Source organism: Drosophila nasuta, chromosome 3 (genome assembly GCF_023558535.2).
Source record: "Drosophila nasuta strain 15112-1781.00 chromosome 3, ASM2355853v1, whole genome shotgun sequence".
Taxonomy (NCBI): Eukaryota; Metazoa; Arthropoda; class Insecta; order Diptera; family Drosophilidae; genus Drosophila; species Drosophila nasuta.
In genome coordinates, this window is record NC_083457.1 from 48,802,409 (window position 1) to 48,829,478 (window position 27,070).

The following is a 27,070-nucleotide window of genomic DNA, read 5'->3' on the forward strand; positions in this document are numbered from 1 at the left end:
TAATTCCGTGTTGTCTTGTAGTTCATTTACGAGTATATGTAATGTTTGCGCATGTTTTTGTGGCATTGCTAGAGTCGGAGATGTTGTCTTATATATCACGCATACGCCCTGTGTGCAGGCACTCCAACAGTGCCACTGCCGCATGTTGTAGTCTTAGTTTAGTTTGCTATTTTAATACCGAATACAAAAGCGTATAATAAGTGGGTGACAATAGCATATTATTTTAAGTGAGACTTAAGAGGCATGAACGTCTTTAAAATGAATAATGAAATAGCTTATTTCGCTGCAATATTAAAAGACAACTTCTTTTGTTAAGAGCTTAGCAAGTTTGTTTTACATATTTGACATATTTTACATGCTATTCAATTTCATTTTTTGAGGCCAATAGAATATTATTTGGGCTGCGACTTTAAGAAATGAAAGATTATAAAACAGATAATAAAATAGCTGATTTAAATTCAGTATGAAGAAAAACAAAAACTGAAAGAATTTTCTGATACCCATATGTCAACTTTATCTAGTTTTATAGTGTAACTAAGTTACTTTAAACACTTAGAAATAGAAAAATTAATTATAAATAATCTATACACTTTTTATATAAGGACTATTAGTAGAAGATATACAGGATGAATCCTTGTTTAGGGTGTTTTGTTTTTCTTCTTAATGTTTATTAAAAGTTTGACCGATATCTTTGAGTCTTTGCTAAGTCTATGCATAAATTTGTGTGATATTTTTGGTAGGCCATTTAATGGAATTTTCAATGTCTATAAATGCATAGAAGATTCTTTTTTAAAATTAAATTTTATGAATACTTGATTTCTCCGTAGTCTTATAAAATTGTAGAAAGTATTTCCAAATAGGACTCAAAAATGTTTGATGTGTTGCTTCAATCAATTAGAACTAACATTTCTTTAGTAACTTTTTATGGAAAATAGTTCTGTAAAGGCCTGAATACATGAGTTGTTCTGGCTCATCTCATTGCATTAAGAAATTGCATTCGTTATTTCAGTACAGGGTATCTCCCGGTCAACTACTTGCCACTGCAAATTTATAAACTTGTTTTAGTTAGTTCTAAGCATTTGTTTCTATTAAGCGCCTCCGTCCAAGCAGTTGATTTTCCTCTGGCTCTCAGTCTGTGTCTGTCTTGATCTTGTGCTTGGCTTTTAGTTGATGTTATCCTTGGCTTCCTGCTTCCTTTATGCACTCACAAGCAGCTCACAAGCTGTATAAATATTTACCCAACCACCACCATCCTCCATCATCATCACCATCATCGTGCTGCACTTCTCAATTTGCCGCCTTGGCTGGCTTTTGTGTGTCCTTGGCACACGGCCTCAAGTCGAACTCGGGACGAAGACGTCGGCAGCTATTCATCATGCTGCCTCTTTAGACTGCTGTCGCTCTATCATCATCAACATTGTTGTAATTGTAAGCTAATCTGTCGTTTGTCGCACTGCACCCAGAGTTTTGCTTGAGAGTTGCTGTTGCAAGATGCAAGTTGTAAGTTGCAAGTTGCTTCCGTTGAGCGTTGTTCACGCACTTTGTAGTCACTTTTTAAGCTGTGTTACTACTCGCGTTGCTCTCTTTAAGTTGCCAAAAAAAAGAAACTTTTGAACTGCTCTGAACTTTAACCCATTGACTGACTATAGTTTCCCCTTCCTCCCTTATACTCCTCTCTTCTCTTGTGTTGTCCGAGTCATGCATCAATTTGTTTAATGACGTCGTTTGGGGCTACGCACCACAAAATGCACTTTGCTTTGTTTGTATCGCCCTCCGCAGTTTCTCCTCCGTTCGCTGTTTTTTGTAGTTTGATGTCACACCCAGAAGCACAGGTGTATGGCAGCTGTGCATTGGGTTGTTGTTGTTGTTGGTGTTGCCCCCGAAACCATATCTGAACTATCTACTATCTGCTATCTGGACACCTGCTGGTTGAGGTTCGACTTCGACTTTGGCCCTAAGTAGATTTTCGCAGTCATTCATTTCGACTTCTGGCTGGCCTGCTTATAAAATCCTCTTCACTCCTCCAATTGCATTGACTTGCCATTGATTTATGTGTGTTCGCTTCGCTTCGTTCAGTGTTTCTTTCCATTCCTTTCCTTTGCATTCCTCTTTTGCAAAACTCTTTTCTAAAAGTATTAAAATGCAATTTTCAACGCTTGGAGCTTTTATAGTTCTTCTTCGTCTCCTCGACTCTTGTTTGGCTATTTATCATGCACAATTGTTGGTGCTAGCTTATAAATGTGCGCATTCCCTCTCCGAAAGGAATCGGGGAACGTAGGGAAGAGTGTAGGGAAGTTGCTGGTGTGCGATAGGTGGACTATAAATGGTGGCGTTGGCGCTGTTATTTTGCCGTCACGGCACGCAAATAACCAATTTTGGTTTTTACGTAAATTTCCATGAAACACACAAAGAAAAAAAACCAAGTCGAAGAAAAATCAGGGAAAAAATTGTATGTAGTTTTCTTTGAAAAGTATCGAAAGAAAGGGAATTTCAGTTTGTAAGAATGCGAAGAAGTTGCAACTATTTGCAACAAAAAACACAAAATGCAAAACTCAACAGAAGATTGGAAAAATGAGAGCTGAATGTGAAAAGTGAGCTAAATTGTTATTAATTTAAAATGAAGGCATAAATAAATAACCATTTAAGGTTTATGCACATGAATATTTTAGGCATGCAGCTAAAATTTGAGCTGTTCAATATAAATACAATTTATATTTTGTAAATATTATAATATTCAAAGAGTTTGAATGACACAAATATATTTCAATCGAATCATAATCATATTAAAAGTGATGCGAATTGCAAGCTATAAAGAAACTCAAATAAGAGGATTGTAATTTATCCTCTTATTATATTGATTGAATGATTATTATCACTGTTTATTGAAATACTGATTCTTGTTTTTTCAATAAATTTTTATATATTGCAAGATAGTTGAGATAGTTTTAGTTCTTCTACAGTGATTTGATTCTATATTGTATAATATTATATAATGTGAAGATCCCTTTCCCATGAATTATAATAATAATAATATTTTGCAGATTTTTGATTTTTCAATAAATTTGAAGACAATTTTCTAGCCTCTCAATATCAAAAAGAATTTAAATTGCATATTTTGCAAGGCAATATGCCTTTTCCTTAACTTGTAATAATAATATGACTCGGTTTTTTTATAATCATTTAATATCGAAACGAATCTATTTTACATATTTTGCAGATCTCAATATATTTCACATCTCAATATATTTGAAAATCTTTCAAGTCATTTTGCTAGTTCAATGAACTAAGTTTATCTTCAATAATTTACAGATTGTGTGATTTTTTAATAACATTTTACACAATTTTCTAGCCTTTCAATAGCAAATCGAATTTATATAGCATACTTTACAGCTTAGTCTCTCTTCCATAAATTATAATAATTATTATTTTACATGGTACGTTGCTAGACATTTAATATCAAGATGAATCCAATTTAAACTTTTTGCACATTTCAATAAACCTTAAGAGTATTTTTTTAGACTTTCAATAACAAAAAGAATTTAGTTTGCATAGAAAGGATATACTTGATTTTTCCATAAATCATAATTTACTACATTACAGGGTATTTGCTTAGTCGCTCCACTCCTAATCGAAGCGTTGTTATATTGCATATTTTGCGGCTTGCGTCAATTAGTCTGCCATTTTATTTTTTGCTGCTTTGTTTGTTGGGTCTATATTTATGTGCAAGTTTCGTGCAAAGTGTCAAACAACTCGAACGTTGCCAAACTCACTCAGCTTTGCACTCAAGAGAGAACGAGTGAGTGAGTGTATGAGTAAGTGAGTGAATGAATGAGTAAGTGAGTGTATGAGTGAGTGAATGAGTGCGTTTGCCTGTTATCCTGTTGAGTGTAAAGTGCACTCGCTCTCGCTTTCGCTCTTGACTCTCTTCTCGTTGTGGCAACTCGCGTTGCCTTGGCTCGCTTCGTCCGCTTCTGTCCGCCGTTGCCTGCAGTTTTTGAGTGCTGCTTGTGCAGTTTGTGGCATCAACGAGGAGCTGCTTTCAGCTGCTGCTGCTGCTGCCTGCTGCTGGTGTTATTGCAACTCATAGATCCAATCACATGGCCGCCATTCGTTCGCCTGTCGCGTTGTTCAGCTCTTGAATATTGTCCTCTCGACATCGGATGCGTTCGTTTAATTAACATTTTGCTCTGCTTCAGCGCAAAAATATTAAAACGGAAATATCGCTAGCAAAAAAATACGGAAAAAAAGTGTGAGTGTAAGAAAATACTCTGCTGGCGACGCGGAAGCAAGTTTTAATTAAAATATTGCGTATACGCCGCGTGTGATGGCCGTGCTACGAAACTGAGACGCTTGACTGTTGAAATTTCATTTTGCTGTGTGGTAGGTGCAAAATATAACGTTGATGATGATGATAACGATGATGATGATGATGTTTTTGCGGTGTCATCGAGTATGGTTTTTGGCCATGCCAATTGAAGCTGCTTAATGGCCTTGTTGCTTGCTCTGTGTGTGTGTGTGAGTGAGTGTGACCTGTGTGTGTGTATGTTCTGTGTGTGCTGATGTCACGATTGCTGTCTCCATCTCTGTTTCTGTCTCTGTCTCTGACCACACATTAACTGCATTTTGTGGGGCTCGTTAGCTTTTAATTAGACGTCTATCGTGTGGTGAAATGCTCGACTCGAGGCGACATCGAATTGACTTGTGTCGATGCCCAATTAAAAGCTTACACTCTTACACCTACTTCAGTTGCCTTGTGTGTGCTCAGAATAATCAGATATGCAATTCACTTTAGCACACTTTTGCTAATATTTCCATAACTACTTTTTGATTGCATAAAGCGTAGTCCCAAAAAAAATTGTCACAGCTGCTGCTGCTGGATGAATTTCCATTAGTTTATTCAAATTAAATTTGCAGTCGCGTAAATTTGAAGCGAAGCACTGACAAGCGCTAATCGCTCATTTGCCATTCAATATGCCAACACTTAAGGCAGCGCTTTTTAATACAACACTTCAGTCCCTTACCGCTTTAGTTGCCCCTTGGGGCAGCTGTCAGTTTTAGCACGCGAAATGCATTTGCAATAAGAGACACACACACAAAAAGAGTAAGGAAAAGGGAGAGAAATAGAGAGACAGAGAAGTTGGCGTCAAGTTGCTTTTAGCAATTGCTCTTTTTAAGCTGATTTGATTTCAATTGCTGCGGTGGCAACTCAAAAGGGGGGCAACATCAGTTGACACGTATTTCGAATTCCACTTCGAGTCGAGTCGAGTTCGAGTTGTGTGTTTTAAGTGCACATTTGTAGAAATGCTAAATAAACAGCATAGCATAGAAAAGGCAACTCAAGTGTATTAGTTAAATCCACTTCGTGTTCTCTAAACACTTGCATTAAAAATATTTAAAACACTTTTTCGTTTGGCCCTTCAAAATGCGCATTTTTTTGTGGCCTAATTGAAAAAGTTCTCCCCAAGTTGCCACTTGCCACGAAACTGTTGCCAGCACGCGTCACTCGCGTTGCATAAAATTGAAATTCATTTGCAACTCGTTGAAAAAAAAGCGAAATATAAAAAAATCACACATACGCCATGTTGCTCCGCTGCAGCAGCAATTTACGGCAAACTGCTTAATGCGCTCTGAGCTCTGAACTTGCAACTCGCAACTAGCCCGCAATTTACATAAATTGGTGGCGCAACGCAGCAGCCAGAGCATGTGTTGATGCCTTGGCTGTCCTTGGCTTCACATCCCGAATATTTGCCTCCAGCACTCGGCTCATTTATCTTTCAGCCATGGCCAAAGTGCAAGTAAAAGTCTACCAACTTTTTTTGGGCCCAAACGTTTTGCACTCGGCACTCGGTGCGTTTGTCCTTGACATGCGTGGAAAACGGAAGAATTTTTGGTTGCTGTCCTCGATTTCTCCATTTGCATCGCTGGCGAATTTTGTGGCCATTTGGCTGCTCAATTGTCGACGCTTTTGCGTTTAATTGCGCAGGGGGAAAAAGAGCTCTTCTCCATTTTCTTAGCAGCCAACGCTTTTTCAGTTTCTATTTAAAGGCGGAAAAAAAACTGCCCGTTGGCCACTTTGCCTTCAGTTGCACTTGCTTCCCAATAATTTTTGGTGGTCTTTTTAACTTTTGCCTTTATTTTTCATTAGATTTCAGTTCTCCTTTCTTTTTTTTTTTGTAGCTAGTTTCAAACTTTTGCTTTTGACTGCGCTTAGCGATTTTTTTCTGGCTTTTGTTTTGTTTTGACCTCAGGGATTTAGCGCGAATAATTTTTTCGCCTTTTCTATTTATTTCGTTGGCTTTTTGCGTTGTAATCTCATTTTTGTTGCGCTGCTTATCGCACGCTCAATTGCAATAAAAAAAAACGAAAAGAATAAAACAAAAAACTACAAGAAGCGCTACAATCAGAGAAAAAAGTGCACTACGAAAAGTTTATTCTTTTTTTTCTCATACTGCCGAAGCCAAGTTGGAAATGGAGCAGACACACACACACACATACACACATAGAGCGAAACTATACATACTTTTGGCATTTGTTAGTACGAGTATTTATTTGAATGGTCCTCGAGATGCTCTACAGTCAATGAGCGGGAATTGTGCGAGTTTTAATGGAGTTTGTAACGTTTTATGTACGCAAAAAAAGTTTCGCACTTTGCAACTGCAGCTGTTGCACTTTGAAAAGCGAAATTTAATGCAACTAAATTAAATGTTATGGGAAGCAATGAATGAAAGCTTCATTTGTAATTTGGAATTACAAAAGATGTGCTTAATTAGCGGCTAATTACTTAAGGAATTGTATTATAATAGCGTAGAGTAAGACGTTAAAAAAGATGTAGGATTTAGCACAATCTTGATTATTCATAGATAATAATAGATATTCCAAAAACTTATACCTGCTAATCATCGGATCAATTTGTTTGGGATTAGATATTAATCTTAGAAGATATGTGGTAGATTTAGTATATAGTTATACTATAAAATTTGGTATATTTAAAAATATGTATTACTATATGATATACTTGGTTTAACGAGATACAACATATGGCTGACAATCGTCTATAAATGGTACTATATGGTATATTTAGTATATCTAAGTATGTATGTTATACTATATTGTACTGTATGATACTTAGTTTAACAAAATACCAAATATGGCTGATAATATATGGCTGTACATGGGACTGTGTCGTATGTTTAGAATGCCTGTGGTATATACCAAATGTGACATTTGGTATATTTTAGTATATATTGGGCTATACGTTATACTTTATATATTGACATACCAAATATGACATTTGGTATATTTTAGTATTTGTTTGTTATATTTATTTAGTATATTTTTGCGATAATATTTCCTCCGCATTTTTATGCTTTTATTGTAATTGGGTAGCAAGCACACTTTACTCTAGCTTTCTTACTTCTCTTCAATATATAATTATGTTGTTCCTTAATATAATAAATCTTAAATTAGCTTCCTTAATTGTGACATTTTGATAGCAAGAACTTTTGGAAGTTGTCTTATTTATTAGTTGATTATTTATTTGATTTTGCAGTGTATTTTCCACTGCGTTTTGTAACTGTTTTCCACAGCCATTTTCTTTGTTTACTTGCACATTCGCTAATGCCTTTTCCTTTGGCTCCTTTTTGCACTTTGTATGGCCGCTAAATGTTTGTTTCACTGACTTTATCGCCATGTGCACCTTTCCAACTTGCTTGTTTGTTTCTTTTGTTTCTGGCTGTTGTTGTTGTTATTGTTGACGGTGTTATCGGCCATGTTAAGCTTTGTGTTTACCAACTTTTGCGCGTAAGTTGCAGTTGGAATCGCAGTCTTGAGCAAATACCCAAATTTATTGTTTGCCATTGCGCGTAGATCTTTAATCTTTAGTTATGGGTCATGTGGGATAAAAAACAAAGCGAGAGAGAGAGAGAGAGGGAATAAACTCAACTGAGAAGTGAGTCTGCATTTAGTAGATGCAGATGAAGAGATTGAGTTGGCGTTGGAGTTAGAGACTTGCTAATTGAAGTGCACGCTGGAAGGCACGGATAAAAGATAAACAGGCTTCTCCCCAACAGCAGTTTGCAGTTGCATGCCACATCCCCCTCTCCCTCCATTTCCCACGGCTTTCACTTCCTGTCTATTTGTGTGCTCTATAGAAGACCGCCTGCTGAGAGAGAGAGAGAGAAAGAGAGAGAGAGAGAGAGAGAACTCCAGCTCGAAGCGCACGTTGATTGCCTTCAACTTGACGACAGCTGCTGCATGTGAAAGTGTTTCCTCTCTCCCCCACCTCAGCATCAGCTTTACTTCACTTTACTTTAGTTTATGCCGCGCCCACTTGATGTGGCAAAGCACTTTGGAAACTTTGCATTTTAGTTGCCAAGTTATGGAATTTTTATTTCACTTGCCTTGTTTCTGTTGCACTTTTTGAGTGCGCTCCTTAAACTTGTGTGCCCAAAAAAATAATAAAAAACGAAAAATTGTATGCACAACACTCGTCGTCTGTGGCATAATTTTGTATTAATAAGTATGTGGGCAAAATAGTGTCGTGGCAAGTAGAAGATTAAAGGGAGAACATGCAACTGGGAGAAATTGTCAAGCATTTAATTACCAGCGAAACAGACAGTTGCATGCATCACATGCTCATTGCGGTAATTCACTGGCAAATATTCAACTGAATTATGACTGCTTTTGCTTCTGCTTTCATTCTGCCTTTCATTCTCCTCTTTTCCCCTTATGGTACTGTCAACAGTTATGCGTTGTTTATTGCCACAGTTTCTGGTGCTTGTGCTGCTTCTTCTTCTTCTGTTGCCGATTGCCATTTTGCATTACGCTGCCATATTCCCACTGCGATTGAGTTGCGACTACTTCAGCCTCAGTCTCAGCTTCGGCTTCAGCTGCTGTTGACATTGTCGTTTATTTGTCTCTTTTTCTTTGCTCATATGTATGCTATGTGCAATCGAGCGCAATAAGTGACACACACACACACACACATGCATACGCATGAACACACACACACACGAACACATAAACGCTTACACACGCTTGGAGATAAATCAGGCAAACAAAGTTCACAAATGCTTTATACCCTGTGTTTACTTACTTAAACAATTAGAATACAGTTCGTAACTATGAATTTAGGTAATTAGTTGCATTATTCACCACTGATATGTTTATAAAAGAACAATCAAATGAGCATTGCATACATAATTAAACAAATGTTACTTCCGCGCGTGTAATTAACATTTGCATAAACGCAATTGCAGCTTGATTATTTAGACAATGCAATTGTCATAAAAATGTTGTAATTTTTTCATAGTTCAGCTAATATTATTTTCATCTTAATTGTTTTGGTATATTTTGTATTATGTGGTATATTTAGTATATCGATATGCTGAGTATGACAGTTGGTTCAGAATCTGGTATATTTTGTACTAAGTGGTATATTTAGTATATCGATATTCTGAATATGGAATTTGGTATATTTAATATATTGTGTATTGTGATGTTAATTGTTTTGGTTAACTTTCTGTATATTTAGTACTATGTGATATATTTAGTAAATCAATATACTGAATATGGCATTTGGTATATTTAAGTAATATTGTAAATAGTGATCCTAATTGTTTAGGTTAACAATCTGCTATATTTTATTTTATGTGGTTTTTTTAGTAAATCAATATACTGAATATTTAAGTATACTGATATGCCATTTGTTAAATTTATAATATATGTGGTATATGGTATATCGATATACCAAATGAGGAATTTGGTATATGCATATGGTATATTTATTATATCGATATTGCATCAATGATTAATTGACATTTGCCCAAACACAATTACATCTTGATTATTTGAACAGTGCAATTGTCATAAAAATGTTGACATTGTTTTATAGTTGTGCTAATATTATTGTTATCCACAATTATGCCACTTGATTGCGCTTAACTTTTACAAATATTGTTTTGTCTAGCATAATAGCAACTAAATGATTGGTAATTAATTTAGTTAAAGCGTCTATGTGTAGCAATTGAAGTCAAGGTTTATTGTTATAGCGCAGTCATTAGTTGAGTTCAGTGTTTATACAGTATAATTTCAGAAAAGTGCTTTAATAAGTTAGAAAATTAATAAATAAAGAAAGCGGAAAAAGCAGAAAAAATTGCCATAATTTGCACTTAAATTGAATGCTAAGCGATTAGTGCAAATTGTTTATTTTTGAGTAAACAAATCTGCACAAAATATGCCCATTATTCTTAAGCAAAGATAAACAATTCGATTTGGTTAAATTTCTGGCATAATTTAGCTGACGTTTCCACAGCCTTAGCTGTGAATTTAGGCGACTCTTTTTGTTGCTCATTTTACAGGATATAGGAGAAACAGATGCTCAATTATAATTGTTGCCAACTTGTCGTTTTCAACACTGACAACTGCTCTGCCTGCAGCTCCTTAGCCTTGGCTCCGCTCCCCCCGTTCTGCTCCACACTTTGGCCTTTGTGATTTTCTTGTTGCATACTTTGGGGCGCAAGCTGATTGTTGCTGCCAGCTCATGTTGCTGCTGTTGTTGTTGTGCGTGTGTGTGTGCGTGTGTGTACGTGTTTGCCATGATAAAATTGTATTTTCAATTTATTCCGTTGTTGTCAACAGGCAGAGAGCAATTTCGGTTAGTTGTTGTTGTTGTCGCAGCAACTGCAACTGAATTGAAATTATGTACGAAAATTGCCAAAATGATTTAAGTGCAGCAACTACCAAATTAGCCGCCCACAAATTGCGTGTGTATGTGTGTGTGTGAGGGAATCCGAGTATTCGTACTCGTATTTAAACTGAATGACATTCGCATTCGTTTGCGCAGAGCGTCAGCAATTACCTTGACTTGCTTTTGGCGTCCAGTTACAGCCACAAAATGACTGTGAAGCAGTCAGTCCAGACAGCTCTTTTAATTTAACTGACAGCTATTAATAAAATAAACCTAACACCCCGCTTTTCCCTTTTGAAGAAGAACTCTGTGAATACTCTCGAATGACTAAACATAAATTTTGTTATATTTATCGCACAAGGGACACGAGTTCATGACTCGATGACGTCATCTCAAAAACCTTGCCAATTGCACTCAAACAAACGTAAAGCTCACTCAACTCAAAGAGTGCCAGAGAGAGAATGAAAGAGAGTGCAAAATTGAGAGCGAAACTGAAGCCAGCTGTGTGTGTGTTTTTTTTCTGTTTTTTGGCTGCTCATTTTGTGGGGCAAGGCTTTTGCATTTTGAATTGTGGCTGCCCGAATTGTGTTGTGTGTTGCCTTTAGTTGTCTGTGTGTGTGTGTGTGTGTTGTTCTTTAAATTAATTAAAAGTGTATGACAAAACAATAAGCGTTGACCTTGTTTCACCAACGCACACACACATACACTCATACTTGCATCAAAATGTGTTTGTTTGTTTGACTTAATGGCGTGTCCATATGTTAAGAGGCGTTGTCGGCAGCTTTGGCTTTGCCTTTGCCTCTTGTGGCTTTTCCTAATGAGCATTGCTCGACCCCTTCCCCCGTCAGCTCATCTCTCGCTTGCTCCAATAAGTAGGCAACAACAGCAACAACAACACACAGTCAGCGTTTCAGGCGCATTTTCACTCCAAAAAGCAACAACACAGGAATAACAAAGCGACAGCCGTCGCTTATTTTTCTCTCCTCTTGTTTTTTCTTTTTTCGCGCGCGCTTTGTTTGCCCAACAACTCGGAGTGAATTGCGTTCCCTCTGTTAACTGCGGGTTAACAGTTACAAACGAAGCCCCGCTCTCTCTGTCTCTCTCTCTCACCTCCCTTCGTTCCCTTCGCATTCGCATAATTGCATTTGTCTTTCACATTCATATTCGCGTTCGCTTTCGATGTTTTGTTCTGCTGCGTGTGCGTCAGAATATTTAACGCATTTGCCTTTGCCTGTTAATACTCTTGTTTTACTGCCTTTTGTTTAGGGTATATTTCTCTTGTCATGCTAGTTGGTCACATTGAATTTGAATTGATTGATAAATTTACTTATTAAGCAAGTAGTACATTTGATTTTAAGTTAATGCAATACTTTATTGATATTGAAAACTATTAATATAATATTTTTGACATTACTCGCAGTAAATGAAATTTATTATATACATAGTATTTTGTTGAAGAAACTGCAGGCAATTAGTATTGTTTAACTTAGTAATTAGTTTATTTTGTAATCAAATCAAAGAGTAATTAAAAGTATAACTTACATATTTTCTGCAACTGCAAGCAATTAATTTGTTGAATTGAATAATTTGTTTAAATTGATTTTATTCTAATGCATTGATTTCAATTAATAACTATAAATATATTTTTGACATTTCCATTACATGCTTTTTTTAAGAAACCTTAAACAATTGATTTGGTTTTGTAGGCAGACATTTGACATTTTTTTTTAGTTTTTCATAAATACAAGTATTCTTGCTCAGAGTTCAATTTATTTTAGTATCTTATTCTTTAATTGAAATTCTTTTGGTTCTGAATTTTTTACTTATTCAGTATTTCACTTTAATAAACAGTTTTGTTGATATTTATCTATGAATATGAATATCATATTGAACTCCTGTTAGTTCTGAACAATTTGAATATTAAACAATTTACTTTAGAAAAAAGTATTATTGATATTTATGATATTTACCATATTTATTTATTTAACATCATATGCCTGACATTTCAATTAATACAAAAAAAATGGATGAATCATTGAAAAAGTGTATTTAGTAGTCGTTGTTAGTTGTATTTCTGTTGCCTTGTAAAGAACCACAATATTTTCGCTGCAGTTTTCGCTTTTTTTCGCGTTCGCGTTTTTGGTGACGCGTTACACACATATTTAAATATCGTTAAAGTTGTTGCCCATTGTTGATGTTGTCGTCGCTGTTATTGTTATTGTTGTTATCGTTGTTGTTGCTGTTGCTTTCGTTGTCGTTGCTTTAGTTGTTGTAGTTGACGTCGCGCTGCGTGCAGTTGTTGTTTTTCATGCTGCTTGTGGTTGTGGCAACTCGATTATTTTTCATAATTATTTTTTGCGTTTTCGCCAGCCAAAATGAAACTTTGTCACCGTCACACACGCCGTATGCGTAATATTTCATATCGTTATGCATGCGTCGCGTGTTCGTTCTTTTCCCGCTCTCTCTCTCTCTCAGCAGCAGTAAGAAGCAACATGAGATGTGTTTTGCTATGCTTCCAGGCAAATGTGTGTTGTTTTCTCTCTGTGTGTGTGTGTTTGTGTGACACACTTTTTGAAGCAATTAAAAGCTGTCGTGTTATTTTTATTTTAATTATAAAACTATCGTACTATGCTAATTTAGGGTGCTCTGCTTGCCTTAATCTAGCTTAGAAGAGGGGGCTAAATACAGTTAAGCATAAGCCGATTAGACACTTTTTCCCCTCTTCCTCCCTCTTCCCAAAGGACTTTTAACTGCTTGCATTCGCGCGTTTTTCCCGAAAATATTTTTGCACATTTTCAAAGTTTTTTTTCGCAGCAATTTTAGTGGGAAAAACAATGAAATTTACCCTATAACGAGCACTTAAAGTGAAGCGGGCATATTTCCCCTTTATAACTGAAAGTGTCTATATAGTCGTGTATACCCGCTTAGCAGAAAGAAACTTGCATTTAATTGACTGCTAAGCGGCTTTTGGAACTACAAAACTCGCTCGATTTCTGTGGTTTTGTCCCAATATTTTTGCACATTTTAATTGTTATTTGGAATTGCCCTTCCACACACACACACACACACACATACTTCTAGCATTGACAGTTGCAATACGAGTTTCAAACTCGAATCAGTTGCGTCCACAAAATGCTAATTAACGGTGCCCAATGGCAACTGGCAGTGCAATTATAGAATTGAAGTTGTCTGTAAAACTCATTTAAATGCATGGCAAACACACAGGAAAGAAGAAGTCGAAGCAAAGCACAACTAAGCGATACCCTAGAAGTGAAAAAAGCAAGAATATATAAAAAAGTTGGTAATGAAAAGTAGCGTCAAAGAGTGTGTAAAACTAGTTGATACCTCACTCACAAAAAACAATTAAAAGTAGTTTTTTGTGCGCTTGAAAATGATGCAAATTTCCGACCTGCCACACAGAAAGTTGTTTTCTACACAGTAGCTTTGCTCATTATCAACAACATAATCAAGCACTTAGAGCGGGCAACAACAGCAACTGAAGTGCTATGTACGTGTGAATGTGTGTAGGTGTGCAGGTGTGTGTGTGTGTGTCTTAGCTGATTAGCAAGAAGAGCAGACGCCAACAGCAAAAGCAACAGCAACAACAAGAAGCGAGAGCGGCAGCTTTGCCAATTGTTGGCAGTAATTAACAAACACAGACAGAGCAGAGAGTACAAAATAGTTGAGTACACACACACACACACATACTTACACATATGAACTGCTTGCTCACACGTGACGTCACGCACAAGTGAGAGTGACGAAACACTTAAGCGTTAAATGCACCCAGCAAAACTCGGCTGCTGCTGCTGCTCCACATCTTGTGTTGGCTCAGGTGTCATTGCGTGTGCAACGCTGCGTATGCGCCATAATTTTACTCACTCACTTCCTCCTCTCTACCACTCTCCCGCTCTCTGTCTCACTCTCCCTCCCTTCGCTTCCCTTATTGCTGCGACGTGCTCGTGTAAGCGTGCATGTTTAATTTGGCATTGCATACTTTGCGGCGCTCGCCAAATGGCAAATGCATTTTAATTCCTTATACAATATTCGCAGTCAGTGTGAAAAAGAGAGAGGGTAAGCGAGGGAAACTTTATTTTATTACATTTGCCATTTCATTTAATGCCAACTGCAACGGCGATAAAGTTCACAACTTGTTGGTGTTCGCGGTGCAAGTGCTGCACTTTAAAGTCGTAAAGTGCCACCAAATGCTGCCGATGTTGATGCGAAAGCTGTTAAGCTGCCTTTGCCGAATATCGAATATATATGTCAGATTTGCAAATCATACACGGCATAAAATATTTATTGTTAATAATTGAACAGCTGCAATACTTGAAAGAGCATCTATTAATATTCAATAATTTTGCATTTCTTGAGCTAAAAGTTTATTTCTTAAAGTAAATATAACTCAGCTTAAAAAATATTATACTACCAAATTCCATTTTGAATTTAAATATTTATATTCGAAAATTTCTTGAGCTAAAAGTGGCTTGCTAAACATTTTCATAGTTTAGTGGGGAATGAGGAAAGTTCTTTCTTAGCTTGAAAAATATTTTTATAACTCATTTCGTGTCTTATCACATCACGGATGTGGATATCGCTGTTTTCCGTTAAACTTCAATCTGTTTTGTCATTCTATAATTGCATTTTCAATTTAAATATGAATATTAATTAATTTCTCAAGCTAAAAATGACTTGCCTCACAATTCAAAAGTTTCTGGCGGAATAAGAAGAGAACTTTTCTTTTATAACTTAAAGTAAACATAACTGCAGCAAATGCAAGATAAACTTAATTACCCATTTCGATACTGATTTTGTAATTGAAAAGTTGCATTTTCAATTTAAATATGAATATTGAATTATTTCTTAAGCTCAATGCACTTTTATTCACATTTCAAATTGGGAGTAAGAAATATTTTTCGTTTGCTTTTGTGGTTTATTAAAACACATGAAATATTAAAATTAGTTAAATATAAGAGAAGATATATTTTTTATATATTTTTGCTTTACCATTTAGCTTACTTATCTTTATCCGTATTGCACTTTTAATTTAAATACTAATATTGAAATATTTCTTTGGCTATGAAGCATTGATTAACTTCACATATTAATAGTTTATTGAGAAATTTCTCCGTTGACATTCACTTTTATTTAACTAAAGTAAACTTAGCTGCAGTCAAGCTTAATACTTTTAATTACTCTTTTCAATCTGTATTATGTAATTGCAGAATTAAACTTTTATGTGCATAATGTGTTAAGCTAGGTGTGATTTACTTTACATATTAATAGTTTATTGGGAAATAAGAATAGTTGTCTCTTTTCTTTGCTAAAGTAAACGTCAGCATACCAAATATTATTACTTACTCGCTTAAATCCATATTATATACTGCATTTTTAATTTATAAATTAAAATTGAATTATGTCTTAGGTTACTTATGTTATTATCTTCTTTATATAATAATAGTTTATTGGGGAGTAAAGAAAGTGCTGACTGCAGCCATGCAAAAGAATGTTAATTATTCATTTAAATCTGCATTGTGTAATTGCATAATTGCATTTTTAATTTAACTTTAATTGTGTCTCCCTTAATATATGTTTACAAATTAAGTATGTATTTTACTTTTCAATTTTAATGTAATGCGTATACGTAATTATAGTTGATTAATATGTAATTGTAACGTAGTCTTGATTATTATTGTACTTTATATATAAATTGCATGTGTATATTCATTTAATTTTTGTCTGTATTCTTTCTCTTTCTTTTATACCATTATTTATCGTAATTGCCTGTTCTTGTAAACGTTTGTTGTTGTCCTCTCATCTGTCGTTTATCTGTGTATGTGTGTTTGTCTTCATGCCGTAGCATTTTGGAGAACAAAATCAGGTTCGTAGTTTTATTTTTTATGTTTTGTACTTTTCTGTATTAATCCCCAAATGATATTGAAATACTAAACCCCTTGAGTAGTAGTGCTCGTTATTGGTCTCTATTGAAATTGTATGCTAATATTTGATATTTGTTATCTATTCACTCGACAGGCAACAGTCGCTGCTGTCGGACGAACAGGCCAAGGAAGTTGAGCAGATACTGAACGCATCGCCGAATGTGAGCGTGGCTGTTGCTGCCGTTGTTGCCACTGCAACATCTCCGACCAGCGCCAAGAATCTCAACAGCGAGGAGCCAAAGCAGGACATACAAATTGCCGCTGTCCCAGCGGTCGTCAAGGAGGAAGAAGACGACGACGAAGTCGGAGTAATCGAAGAGGAGAACGAAGAGGAGGAAGACGAACAGCAACAGCAGCAACTAGAGGAAGACTTTGACTCGGATGACGTGGAAGCTGTTGACATTGTGGGCATTGGTCATGCACCGGCAACAGTTGCAACTCCGGCCACGTTGAATGCCACCTTTGTGAAGGCGGATAGCACCGAGACAGAAACAACAACAACAACGACAACAACTCCGTCGACAGCAACAGCAACAACCACAAGGCACGACGACGACGAACCCGAGTGGCTACGTGATGTGCTCGAGGCACCAAAGCGCAGTCTAGAGAATTTGCTAATAAACAACACCAACACGAACACGAACAACTCGATACCAGCGCACGTCGAGAATGGCTACGAATCCATCGAGACCCCTGGCAAACATTCCGACTTGAATCAAACGTATGTGACTGGTGAATCGCTGCACGAATCGATTGTATCCGTCGAGTCCACGCAATCGGATGCGACATTCAATCAAACGACAACCATCGATGACAGCATCATCTCGAGCAAACACAACTCAACCTATTCGCTAGCGGATGTCGAACAGCCGACGACAAGTTCAACCCAGGTGCTAAGCACCGGCATCACTGAGCTAGACGATAGCCAGTATTATATACCCGAATATCCGCCAGTTAGGAGCAAGGAGGTGCTCGTCGAGGCGGGTGTGCATTACTTTGAGGATGGCAACTTTTGGATGGAAGTGCCAGGTAGGTCGAGGTGGCTGGCTCCACACTTTTTAAGCCGTTGCACTAAGCTCGCCCCTTTCAAACTTCTAAAAGGTCTGCTAGACTTTGATGACGACGACTGCTCCTATCCACCGATCACCGTACGCAAGAATCCCAAGGTACGCTTCAGCTCCGGCCCCATACACGTCTATTCCACATTCTCAGTGACCGACTACGATCGCCGCAATGAAGATGTCGATCCAGTGGCCGCTTCGGCCGAATACGAGTTGGAGAAGCGTGTGGAGAAGATGCACGTCTTCCCCGTTGAATTGATGAAGGGACCCGAGGGTTTAGGTCTCAGCATTATTGGCATGGGCGTTGGCGCCGATGCGGGTCTAGAGAAATTGGGCATATTCGTCAAGACGATCACCGACAACGGCGCCGCAGCACGCGACGGACGCATTCAAGTGAGTAAAAGTCAAGTTCTTTAAAGGGAACTTTTCCTTAAATGCATTTTCTTCCAGGTTAACGATCAGATCATCGAAGTAGACGGCAAGAGTTTGGTGGGTGTGACACAAGCCTATGCAGCTTCGGTGTTGCGCAACACTTCCGGTCTAGTCAAATTCCAAATTGGACGCGAACGCGATCCCGAAAACTCCGAGGTGGCACAGCTTATACGATTGAGTCTACAGGCTGATCGAGAAAAGGAAGAACGCATCAAGCGGTGAGCTAAGAAATAAATGAACTATTTTTTATATCCGCTACCCGTAGGATAGGCAGGAAATGTATGTAAAAGTCAAAAGGAGGCAACTCCGACCCTATATACATATATATATTCCTTGTTAATTATGTCCGTCTGTCTGTCTGTCCGTCCGTAGGAACACCTAGATCTCAGAGACTATACGAGATAGATATCGGCTAATAGACAATCTAGTATATTTTGTACTCTGTGGTATTTTCTCCTGTATCGATATAGTCCTCGGTATATTTCAGTATTTTTAGTATATTAATTTGGTATATTTTTAGTCAAATTCGGTTGCGATCACATACAAATTGTGAAACTTATTTTCGAAATACTTTTGCATCATAAAAAACGTTAAATGCAAACGGGCTTTGGATGACAATCTGGTATATTCTGTTCTCTACGGTATGTTTTACTAGTAGTACTATATCGACATATCAAAAATAGTCTTCAGTATATTTTAGTATTTTTCGGTATATTGACTTAGTATATTTGTAGAGTTAGAAATACTCAATGTAGTACAATATCGATATTTCAAATATAGCCTTTGGTATACTTAAGTATATTCACGGTATATATTTAAAATATGGTTATATTGAAAATGGGTAGCGGGTATTATTAAAGCTTTCTTACTTGTTTTATTACTTCAATTACAACTCTATCTCTTTCTTTTACCCGCAGTCAACAAGAGGAATATCTACGTCGCACACTCGACTACTCCGAGGACTCCACACAGCCGGTGTCGGCGAATTCGAGTGTTTGCGAGGGACCCTCGAGTCCAGTACAAGTCGAACATCCCATGGAGGTCGAGGCCACACACTCGCAGGAAGTGGAGTCGCTGAAGCGGCTCCTACAGGAGGTATGTGTCTGGAAGATCTAGACAACAAAGAAATACTCTATTTGCAGCTGTGCTAAAATCGTGTTCTCTTTCTCTCCTTTTGCTGAATTTCAAAATTTGTTTATACCAACGCGGATATTGAAACGCAGCATAAAGCGGTAATTGGTCATAAAACGTTAAAAGATACTCAAAATATAATTCAATTGATTAAGAAATGTCTGCAAAAGACACTTAAATTATATGTAGAGCACATTTCGCCAAGTTATCTATTTAGTTTGTTTTTGCAATTATGATTTTATTGACACGAACTGAAAGCAATTGCATTAGGGGTATTCACTTTTTGTAAATTCTTTTAGATCCAGTATTGAATTTGTTTTAATTTGAAAAAGAATTTATTATTTGACACTCTTGGTCATTAGTTTTAACCGTCTTTATTATTTGCTCTTTAGAAAGATAAGTACTGGGTCTATTTTTAAATATTTACTTTCTTTTTATGATTTATTTTGATTTTGTTTCCCTCTATTCCCCCAGAGCGAAATGGGTTGCCTGGTTAAAGAAGAAATTATACAAAATCTGAAACGCAAGGTTTGTTTATGCTTTTGATTTCTTTATCTTATGTTTATCATCCATTCCATTTCATCATTGAAATCATCTCATGCATTGCACTTAATTGTTGATATTATACTTTGAAATCAAAACTAATTGAGATGTTTTCCCCATCTATAGCTGGTGAAGCTCGAGACGACGGGCAATGAGAATGAGTTGCTCAGCGAGCGACTGCGTCAAAGCGAGCGAGAGCTGGGCAACATCAAGAAGGAGGCAGCGAATCTGCAGAATATGCTGCAGCAATCGCAGGCTCAGTACATGGCTCTCGATAAGAAGTACAACAAGGCCAAGCGGTTGGTGCGAGAGTATCAGCAACGTGAGCTGGACATGTGCCATCGTGAGGAGTTCTACCAGCAGCTGTTGCAGGAGAAGGACACCGAATACAATGCACTTGTCAAGAAGCTCAAGGATCGTGTTATCAATCTCGAGCATGAGCTGCAGGAGACACAACGCAAGGCGGGTTTCCCCTGTTGGGTTGCCCTATGATAGTGCCACCTTGAAGTTGACGCCACAAATGATGCGCAAGACGCCGCCAAAGCCGTTGTTCCACAAACTGGAAACCGAACTCTCGGATACGGAAATTTCGGATCTTTCGCCCGATGGCGATGGCGTCAAGACCGCAACTGTGGAGCGTAAAGTTCCGGTCAAGGATGAATTGGATGCAGCGGTGCCACAGCACGAGCTGCTCGACAATTCGGTGAACAAGACAAAGATCGAGCTGGGTGAGTAGTTCATCCAAAGTTATATATCTCAAATATCTTTCCTCAAAAAAAAAAGAGAAAAGAAAGTGCAAATCTCTTCTTCAGCTTTTCACGCACATCATCAAATTATGATATTATTATTATTAGTTTATGTTCTTTTTGTATTTTGTTCGATTGCTGCGCTTACGTCTGAGTGTATTTTTTTATCATTCTACTTTGTTCTTTTCTTCATTCTCTCTTCTCTTTGTGTGCGTGTGTGTGCGTGTTTTAATTGCTGCCAACTCGCTTTGATTTCTATATGTGTGTGTTTGGTCTTATTGTTCGCCTTCTGCGTGTTCGTTCGCTCGTCGTGTTTTACGCCTTGTTCGTTTGATTTGTGATTGCCACGCCTCCTCCACGCCACACACTCATCCACCACCACCACCAATACCAACATCCACTCCACATTCCACTCCTCACACACACATTCACTTCACAATGCAAACGAATCCGCAACGATAAACTAAACCAAAGCCTCCCGTGGTGGTCTAGCAAATCGCCAACTGCCCTCAGCGGCAACAGTTGTCGCCAATGGCAGCAGCAACATCGTGATCAGCAACGGCGGCAGCAACAGCAGCGAACTCCTCTCCAATGGCAATCTCAGCAAGCGCAGCCGCAGCAACAGTCGCAGCTCCGACTGCACGCTCGACGATAGCGATGACGACGAAGCCGTCGAATTGGAGCAATCTCCGCTGAATCCTATGGCAGGGACACACGACAGCATCAGTTTGTCGAATGGCAACTCGCATCTGCTGGCGAATGTCAACAATCTGTTGCAACATCATCCGCCTGCCTCGAATGCGACCATTGGCAGCGGCATTCTGCCGCCATCGAACGGACATCTGGGCACCACAACAGCCATTTTGCTCAACTCGACGTCGTCGGCTTCGTCCAGCTCATCGAATCAGTCAACAGCGCGTGAGGCGCAGATCAATCAACTCTACGCTCAGGTACACAAGGATCCCAGCAAGCACCAGCAGCATCAACAGCAGCAACAGCAACAACAACAGCAGCAGCAACAGCAATCGAGTTTGTTCAAGAACTCGTTGGGTTCCCCAGCGGACAATGCGGGCGGATTGAATGATTTCCATCGCGGCAGCATGACAACCTTTGGCACTGGGGCAGCCAGCAGCAGTGCCAGCAATCGTGATCTCAACAGCTCATACGATTCGATCTTGGGCTCCAACGATAAGCTCTCGGAGAACGATCAGGCCGAGAACTGGATGTATCCGAGTCGACGTCGTGTGACTCCGAACGGAGGCAGCAGCAAGTTGCCTGGCTCCAGTTTCACCGAGCAGCTCAATCAGGCGCTCTCCGATCGCGAGAGGTGGGTGTAAAACAACACAACAGTACACTGTTATACACAACAAAATCAAGAACTGTTATAAAGCAACTGTTATACAACAACTGTCATACAGCAACTGTTTACAACCACTATTATACACCATACTGTTATACAACAACTGTTATACAAAAACAACTGTTATACTGTTGCAGGCGTCTCGGTGACGGCTCGTCGCGTCACTCCAGCGACGATTACACGGAGATCAACAAGAGCCAAAGCGCCGCCGCCATCAACTGCAAGACGCTGATCAACGAGATTCGCCAGGCGGTCAACGAAGCGCAGCCAAAAGGTGAACAAACTAAAGAAAAACTAAAAACAAAATTTAGCACAGAACTCTTGAATGAACGACTTCTGCAACTGGTTCCAGTTCCGGTTCCAGACTAACACGATATTCTTTTTTTTCCCCTCTCTCGAAGAAGTAGACACGAAAATCTGATCATTATTGCCATCATATTTCATGTGTACATAAAACTCAGCATACGCTCAGAAAACTGTAATACTAATCCCAAAACAAGTGTTATACTCAAATTATTACTGTTATACCATATATATATATTGAACGTTGACGTTAATGCGTGTTCTATCATTATATACTTATATAACCAAGTTATCCAGAGCGTTCATTGACCATTGACTGTTATACTGTACTGTTATAAACCATTATATAACTCATCAATATGTATATCTACTATCTTGATCTCTATCTTTCTGTGTCTCAACATTCATCTGGTGCTTAAGATAAAAAACTAACAATATTTACTTCTCTTCTTTCTACCGCTACCGCTACTAACAAACTGTAATACGAATCGAAACAAATAGTTAAACAAGTTGTTCCACAATCGCTCTCCCCGCCCGGCACAGTGCCCTGGCAACAGCAGCATCACCAGCAGCAGCTCTCGCAATCGGCACACGCCACCGGCCCGCCCTCGCCTACAAGTATGTCCTCGGGCTGCTCTTCACCCGGCTACTCGCCGAGTCGCACTCTGGATTTGTCCGGTTCCAGCTCAAGTTTCTCGGATCGCAAAGCGGCTGCCGCTTGCTACAACTACAAGGGAGGTCCTGTGCATGAATGGAGCAAGGAACAGGTAGACACGCTATGAATTATATACCAAAAGCTTTGCTAACTCAACTATCCTTCGATGCAGGTGGGACACTGGCTGATGGGCATCGAACTGGAGCGTTATATACCCGTCTTCAAGGAGCACAATGTGGAGGGCGGTGCGCTGTTGACCCTCGACTCGAAGGACTTCAAAACGCTGGGCGTTTGCGGTGATGACAAGCATCGGCTGAAGAAGCGATTGAAGGACCTCAAGGCGAGCATCGAGAAGGAGCGCAAGGACATGGAGCGAGAGCGACGCGAACGCGAGAAGGCCATACGCAAGGCCGAAAAGAAGGCGGCCAAAAAGAAGTAGTTGAATTCTCTAGTTGTTAAGCAAACAAAGTAGCCAAAAAGCAAAACCATATACAATGCATATAAAACATAGCACTCCTAAGTATAGTAGCTCTATGCAAGCCACACAACATACACACAACATGCAAACAAAAATACATACATATAAATAAATCTATATATATATACGATTATATAACAGTTATAATAATAATAATAATAACACTTAGCATAATGCATACGATGAAACGAGTAAGAAGAAATCATAATTTATTTGTACAACACACAAAAAAAAACATATATTATAATACGTACTACATTTTAACTTATTGAAATTAATGGAACCCTAGACTTAATTATGAACTATGCTAATAAATAACAAACAAAGAGGAATAAGAAGTGGAAGCAGAATGAAGAAAAGCTGGTCAGCTGGCAGTAAAACCCAAGTAGCAGACCAAATAAAAAGAACTCTACAAAATCAACACACACAACAGCACTCGAGCAGAAAAACACAGATAAACTTCAAAACACAACAAAAAAGAAAACTGCACACACAAAAAACACACACTGAACCAAGAAGCTAAAACTAAACAAGAGAACGCGTTGGACTGACTGATTTTTATGCTTAATTTATATAGTTGAAGAAGATGAAACGAAATGGAAATACTTTGAACCAAAATAAGAAATAACACTTTGAATTGAATCGAAACGCAAGGAAATAACTTAAGGAATTCGCTGAACAGACTTGAAGCATGCCCCAAACACAAAAAGGCAGCTTCAACTAAAAAATAATAATAACAATGAAAGAATGAAATCAATTTATAAACTTAATATGTAACTATCATGTATTTGTAATATCGTTTAAGTCATCTCTTTCATAATTTGATCATTTTGATTGTGCAATTTAATGATTAGCGCATATTACGATATGATACTAGATATGACGACTATGTATATGTATTCAATCTAGCCTCGTATATTACATACAATATATATATATACTACATATATGTAACTGTATTTGCCAAGATATTGTATGCAACTAGCCTCAATATTTGCTAAAGTATTCACACATTTGCTATACACATATATACTCGTATATAACTGCAAAGTCATTTAAGTACTTAAGTAACCAGCTGAAATTAATTGCAATCACAATTGACTTTATCCCTTTGTTTGTGAACGTTGTGAATGCGAATCGGGTGTGAATCTGTCTTTGTATGTGTATGTTTGTATGTATCCTTTAGTTGTAGTTGACTTTTCTGTGTATAAAATAATCTGTAGTTGATTTAGTGATTGTATTGCGTTTATCTTAGTTTATGTTTAGTCTCTTATATTTGTGCTCTATTTTTTTTGTTGCAATAAACTTTATATTTTTATCACTTGGAAACACTCGGGGGATGGATTTTGTTCGTCTGCTGTTGCCTCTGTAAACTTTCGGACTTTGATTTATTAAAAAACGAAAAGAAAGAAAGAAAAAAAAACCAAAATTTAGCAACTAGACTTTTGTTTGATTATTAACAATTAGCATAATAATACTTAAAAACAAACATAACATATATACTATCTTATCTCTTTGACTTTCTCTCTCTCTCACTATCTCTCTCTGTCTCAAACTCTGTCTTCTACATATATTTGACTTTTAAGACCCCGATCGCGACCCACAGAGGGCGCTTCACGTGCCCCGAAGATTGTCAGCGATCGGCAGCGCATATTCACCGCATGTGCATTAGTCACTCGTCTCGTCGCAAGTCCTTAATATAGCTTTTGAAAAGCTCGCCTCTAACAGTGCCACAACAACCGTTAAAACTTACGAAAAATACCAAAAACCAAAAAAATACTTACGATAAATACCAAAATGTTAATGCTCATGCAAGTCGAATATCAATTTAAGACATTCTAAAATTCTTTTCAAATATTTTCTAAAACATTCTCATCGAATTTTTGCCTTCTACCTTTTCGATATACGACTTTGGTGAACGTAACATAAGTAATTTAATCGATACGAATTGAATAAAGAGCAAATCGTTGGCGTTTTAGAAAGTTCCCCAAAGTGACGTTCCCTTCCGGATATTTGGGAACAGATTGTGTCACAAAAGTGCGGAGCGTGAAACGCCGCGTAATTGACTTAAATATTGTTGTTTTTTTTGAACAAAATGTTTTTAAGTTCGACTTTATTTTTGGGTAATTGTTTGTACGCGTTTTTTACATCACATTTAAACAAAACCAAAACAAAGAAAATTTAACAAAAAACAAAACGATGAAAAAAAAAAAAACCAGTTTAAAATTCGTAAAAAATTTAAATCAAATTAAATCATACAATGTATTTTTGGGCTGCTCGACTCGAAATTCTCAAAGAGTAGAGTCACCCGGCCGCCTTATGAAAACAAAACGAAAATGTTAAAAACACATTCGTGCCTTTTTCCATTGTGAAAAACCGTCCCACAACCACTAAAAACAAAAACGAAAAGAAAAACTGAAAAGTGAAAGAAAATGAACACGAGAGAAGGAATTTTCCACCCGATCTCTGTGCCCGAATATGAAGAAAAATACTTACGAATACGTTAAACCATTTTAATATCCCGCAAATGCCTTAAACAACAAAAATTATATTACCCATTAGATGATTAAATTTAACTATTATTTTGCTTGTAGTTTTTATTGTCTCGTATCTTTTTTTAAGTCCCAACATTTTGCAAAGCAAAGTCCAATGCTTTACTTGGAGGCAACAGTGAGGAGGAATCTTTACTATCCTTTCTTTAAGTATATTTTATGATATATCTAAAAATCTATTATGAAACATTTATTCACTTCACTTTATATTGTAATTTGAACATTTACTTCTACTATTTATTTATTTATTTTCTTTTTGATTTATAACTTTTAGTGTGAGTGATGAACATGTGTTTGTGTGTGGCTGTTTTTTTACTATTTTATAGTATTACTATTTTGTCCGTCACATACGCAGTAAGGAATTCCTAAGTCTGACTGTCCGTCTGTCTGCTTTACGTAAGTTAATTAACTAACCCGTCCTTAAAGCTATTCAAAATGAATGTAGATAACCGGCTTCGTTCTCATTAGTTTTGATTTAAACAGCAGCAACTAAAATCAGTAGCTAAATTCTATGTCTGCACATCTCTAAGCGTCTGCTTCGAATTCGACTTTCTGAGTTCTCTTCGGTTTCTAATCAGCAAATCGGATATGAATTCTATCAGCATAATTAAAAGACACTTGAACAATGACAATGCAATTAACTTGGCTAGTTTAATAGTTGTAATAGATAATAAAGTCAAATTAACAAGTCATTCAAAATAATAAGAATTACAATAATACTAATTCATGAATAATAATAATAATATATGTATGTCTTGCCATTGCGGTAATTAGTACTCGACATCTCCAAACAAAACAAAAAACAAAAGTATAATAAACTTAAACGTAAACATTTAAATGCAGTCAACTATTCTCATTTGGTGTCAGACAACGTCGACTGCGACGTCGACAGCGAACTGATTTCGCTCCCTTATCAGTTGTTGCTACGTCTTCGGCTGCTGCTGCTTCTTGTTGTTGTTTTTGTCTCTATCTGTGACTATGACGCATGTAAACAGTTTTCGATTTTCGACAACGCACAAATAACAAATGCGAGTGTGCAACATGCAACATGAGAAGACGCATTTATCGGAGAGATTCGTTGCGTTGCCGACCTTTACACAAAAAGATACACTTTTCTTTTGCTTTCTCAATGGAATTTTTGTGTGTTATCAATTGGGAATTTTCCATGCCGGTCAGCAGCCAG

General features: G+C 37.5%; 1 protein-coding gene across 1 annotated transcript in view; it reads left to right on the plus strand.

Annotated features, from left to right (window-relative positions):
• The window catches only part of LOC132792907 (uncharacterized), a 66,118-nt gene extending 42,505 nt beyond the window's left edge, over positions 1–23,613 (plus strand). The window contains 12 exon segments of the mRNA XM_060802442.1: positions 16,548–16,568; positions 16,721–17,655; positions 17,728–18,080; positions 18,138–18,337; positions 19,037–19,214; positions 19,725–19,778; positions 19,920–20,264; positions 20,266–20,521; positions 21,014–21,866; positions 22,037–22,173; positions 22,746–22,969; positions 23,030–23,613. Of these exon segments, the coding sequence (XP_060658425.1) occupies positions 16,548–16,568; positions 16,721–17,655; positions 17,728–18,080; positions 18,138–18,337; positions 19,037–19,214; positions 19,725–19,778; positions 19,920–20,264; positions 20,266–20,521; positions 21,014–21,866; positions 22,037–22,173; positions 22,746–22,969; positions 23,030–23,296 (3,823 nt within the window). The 3' untranslated portion in view covers positions 23,297–23,613.
• Positions 23,614–27,070: the final 3,457 nt, after the last annotated feature.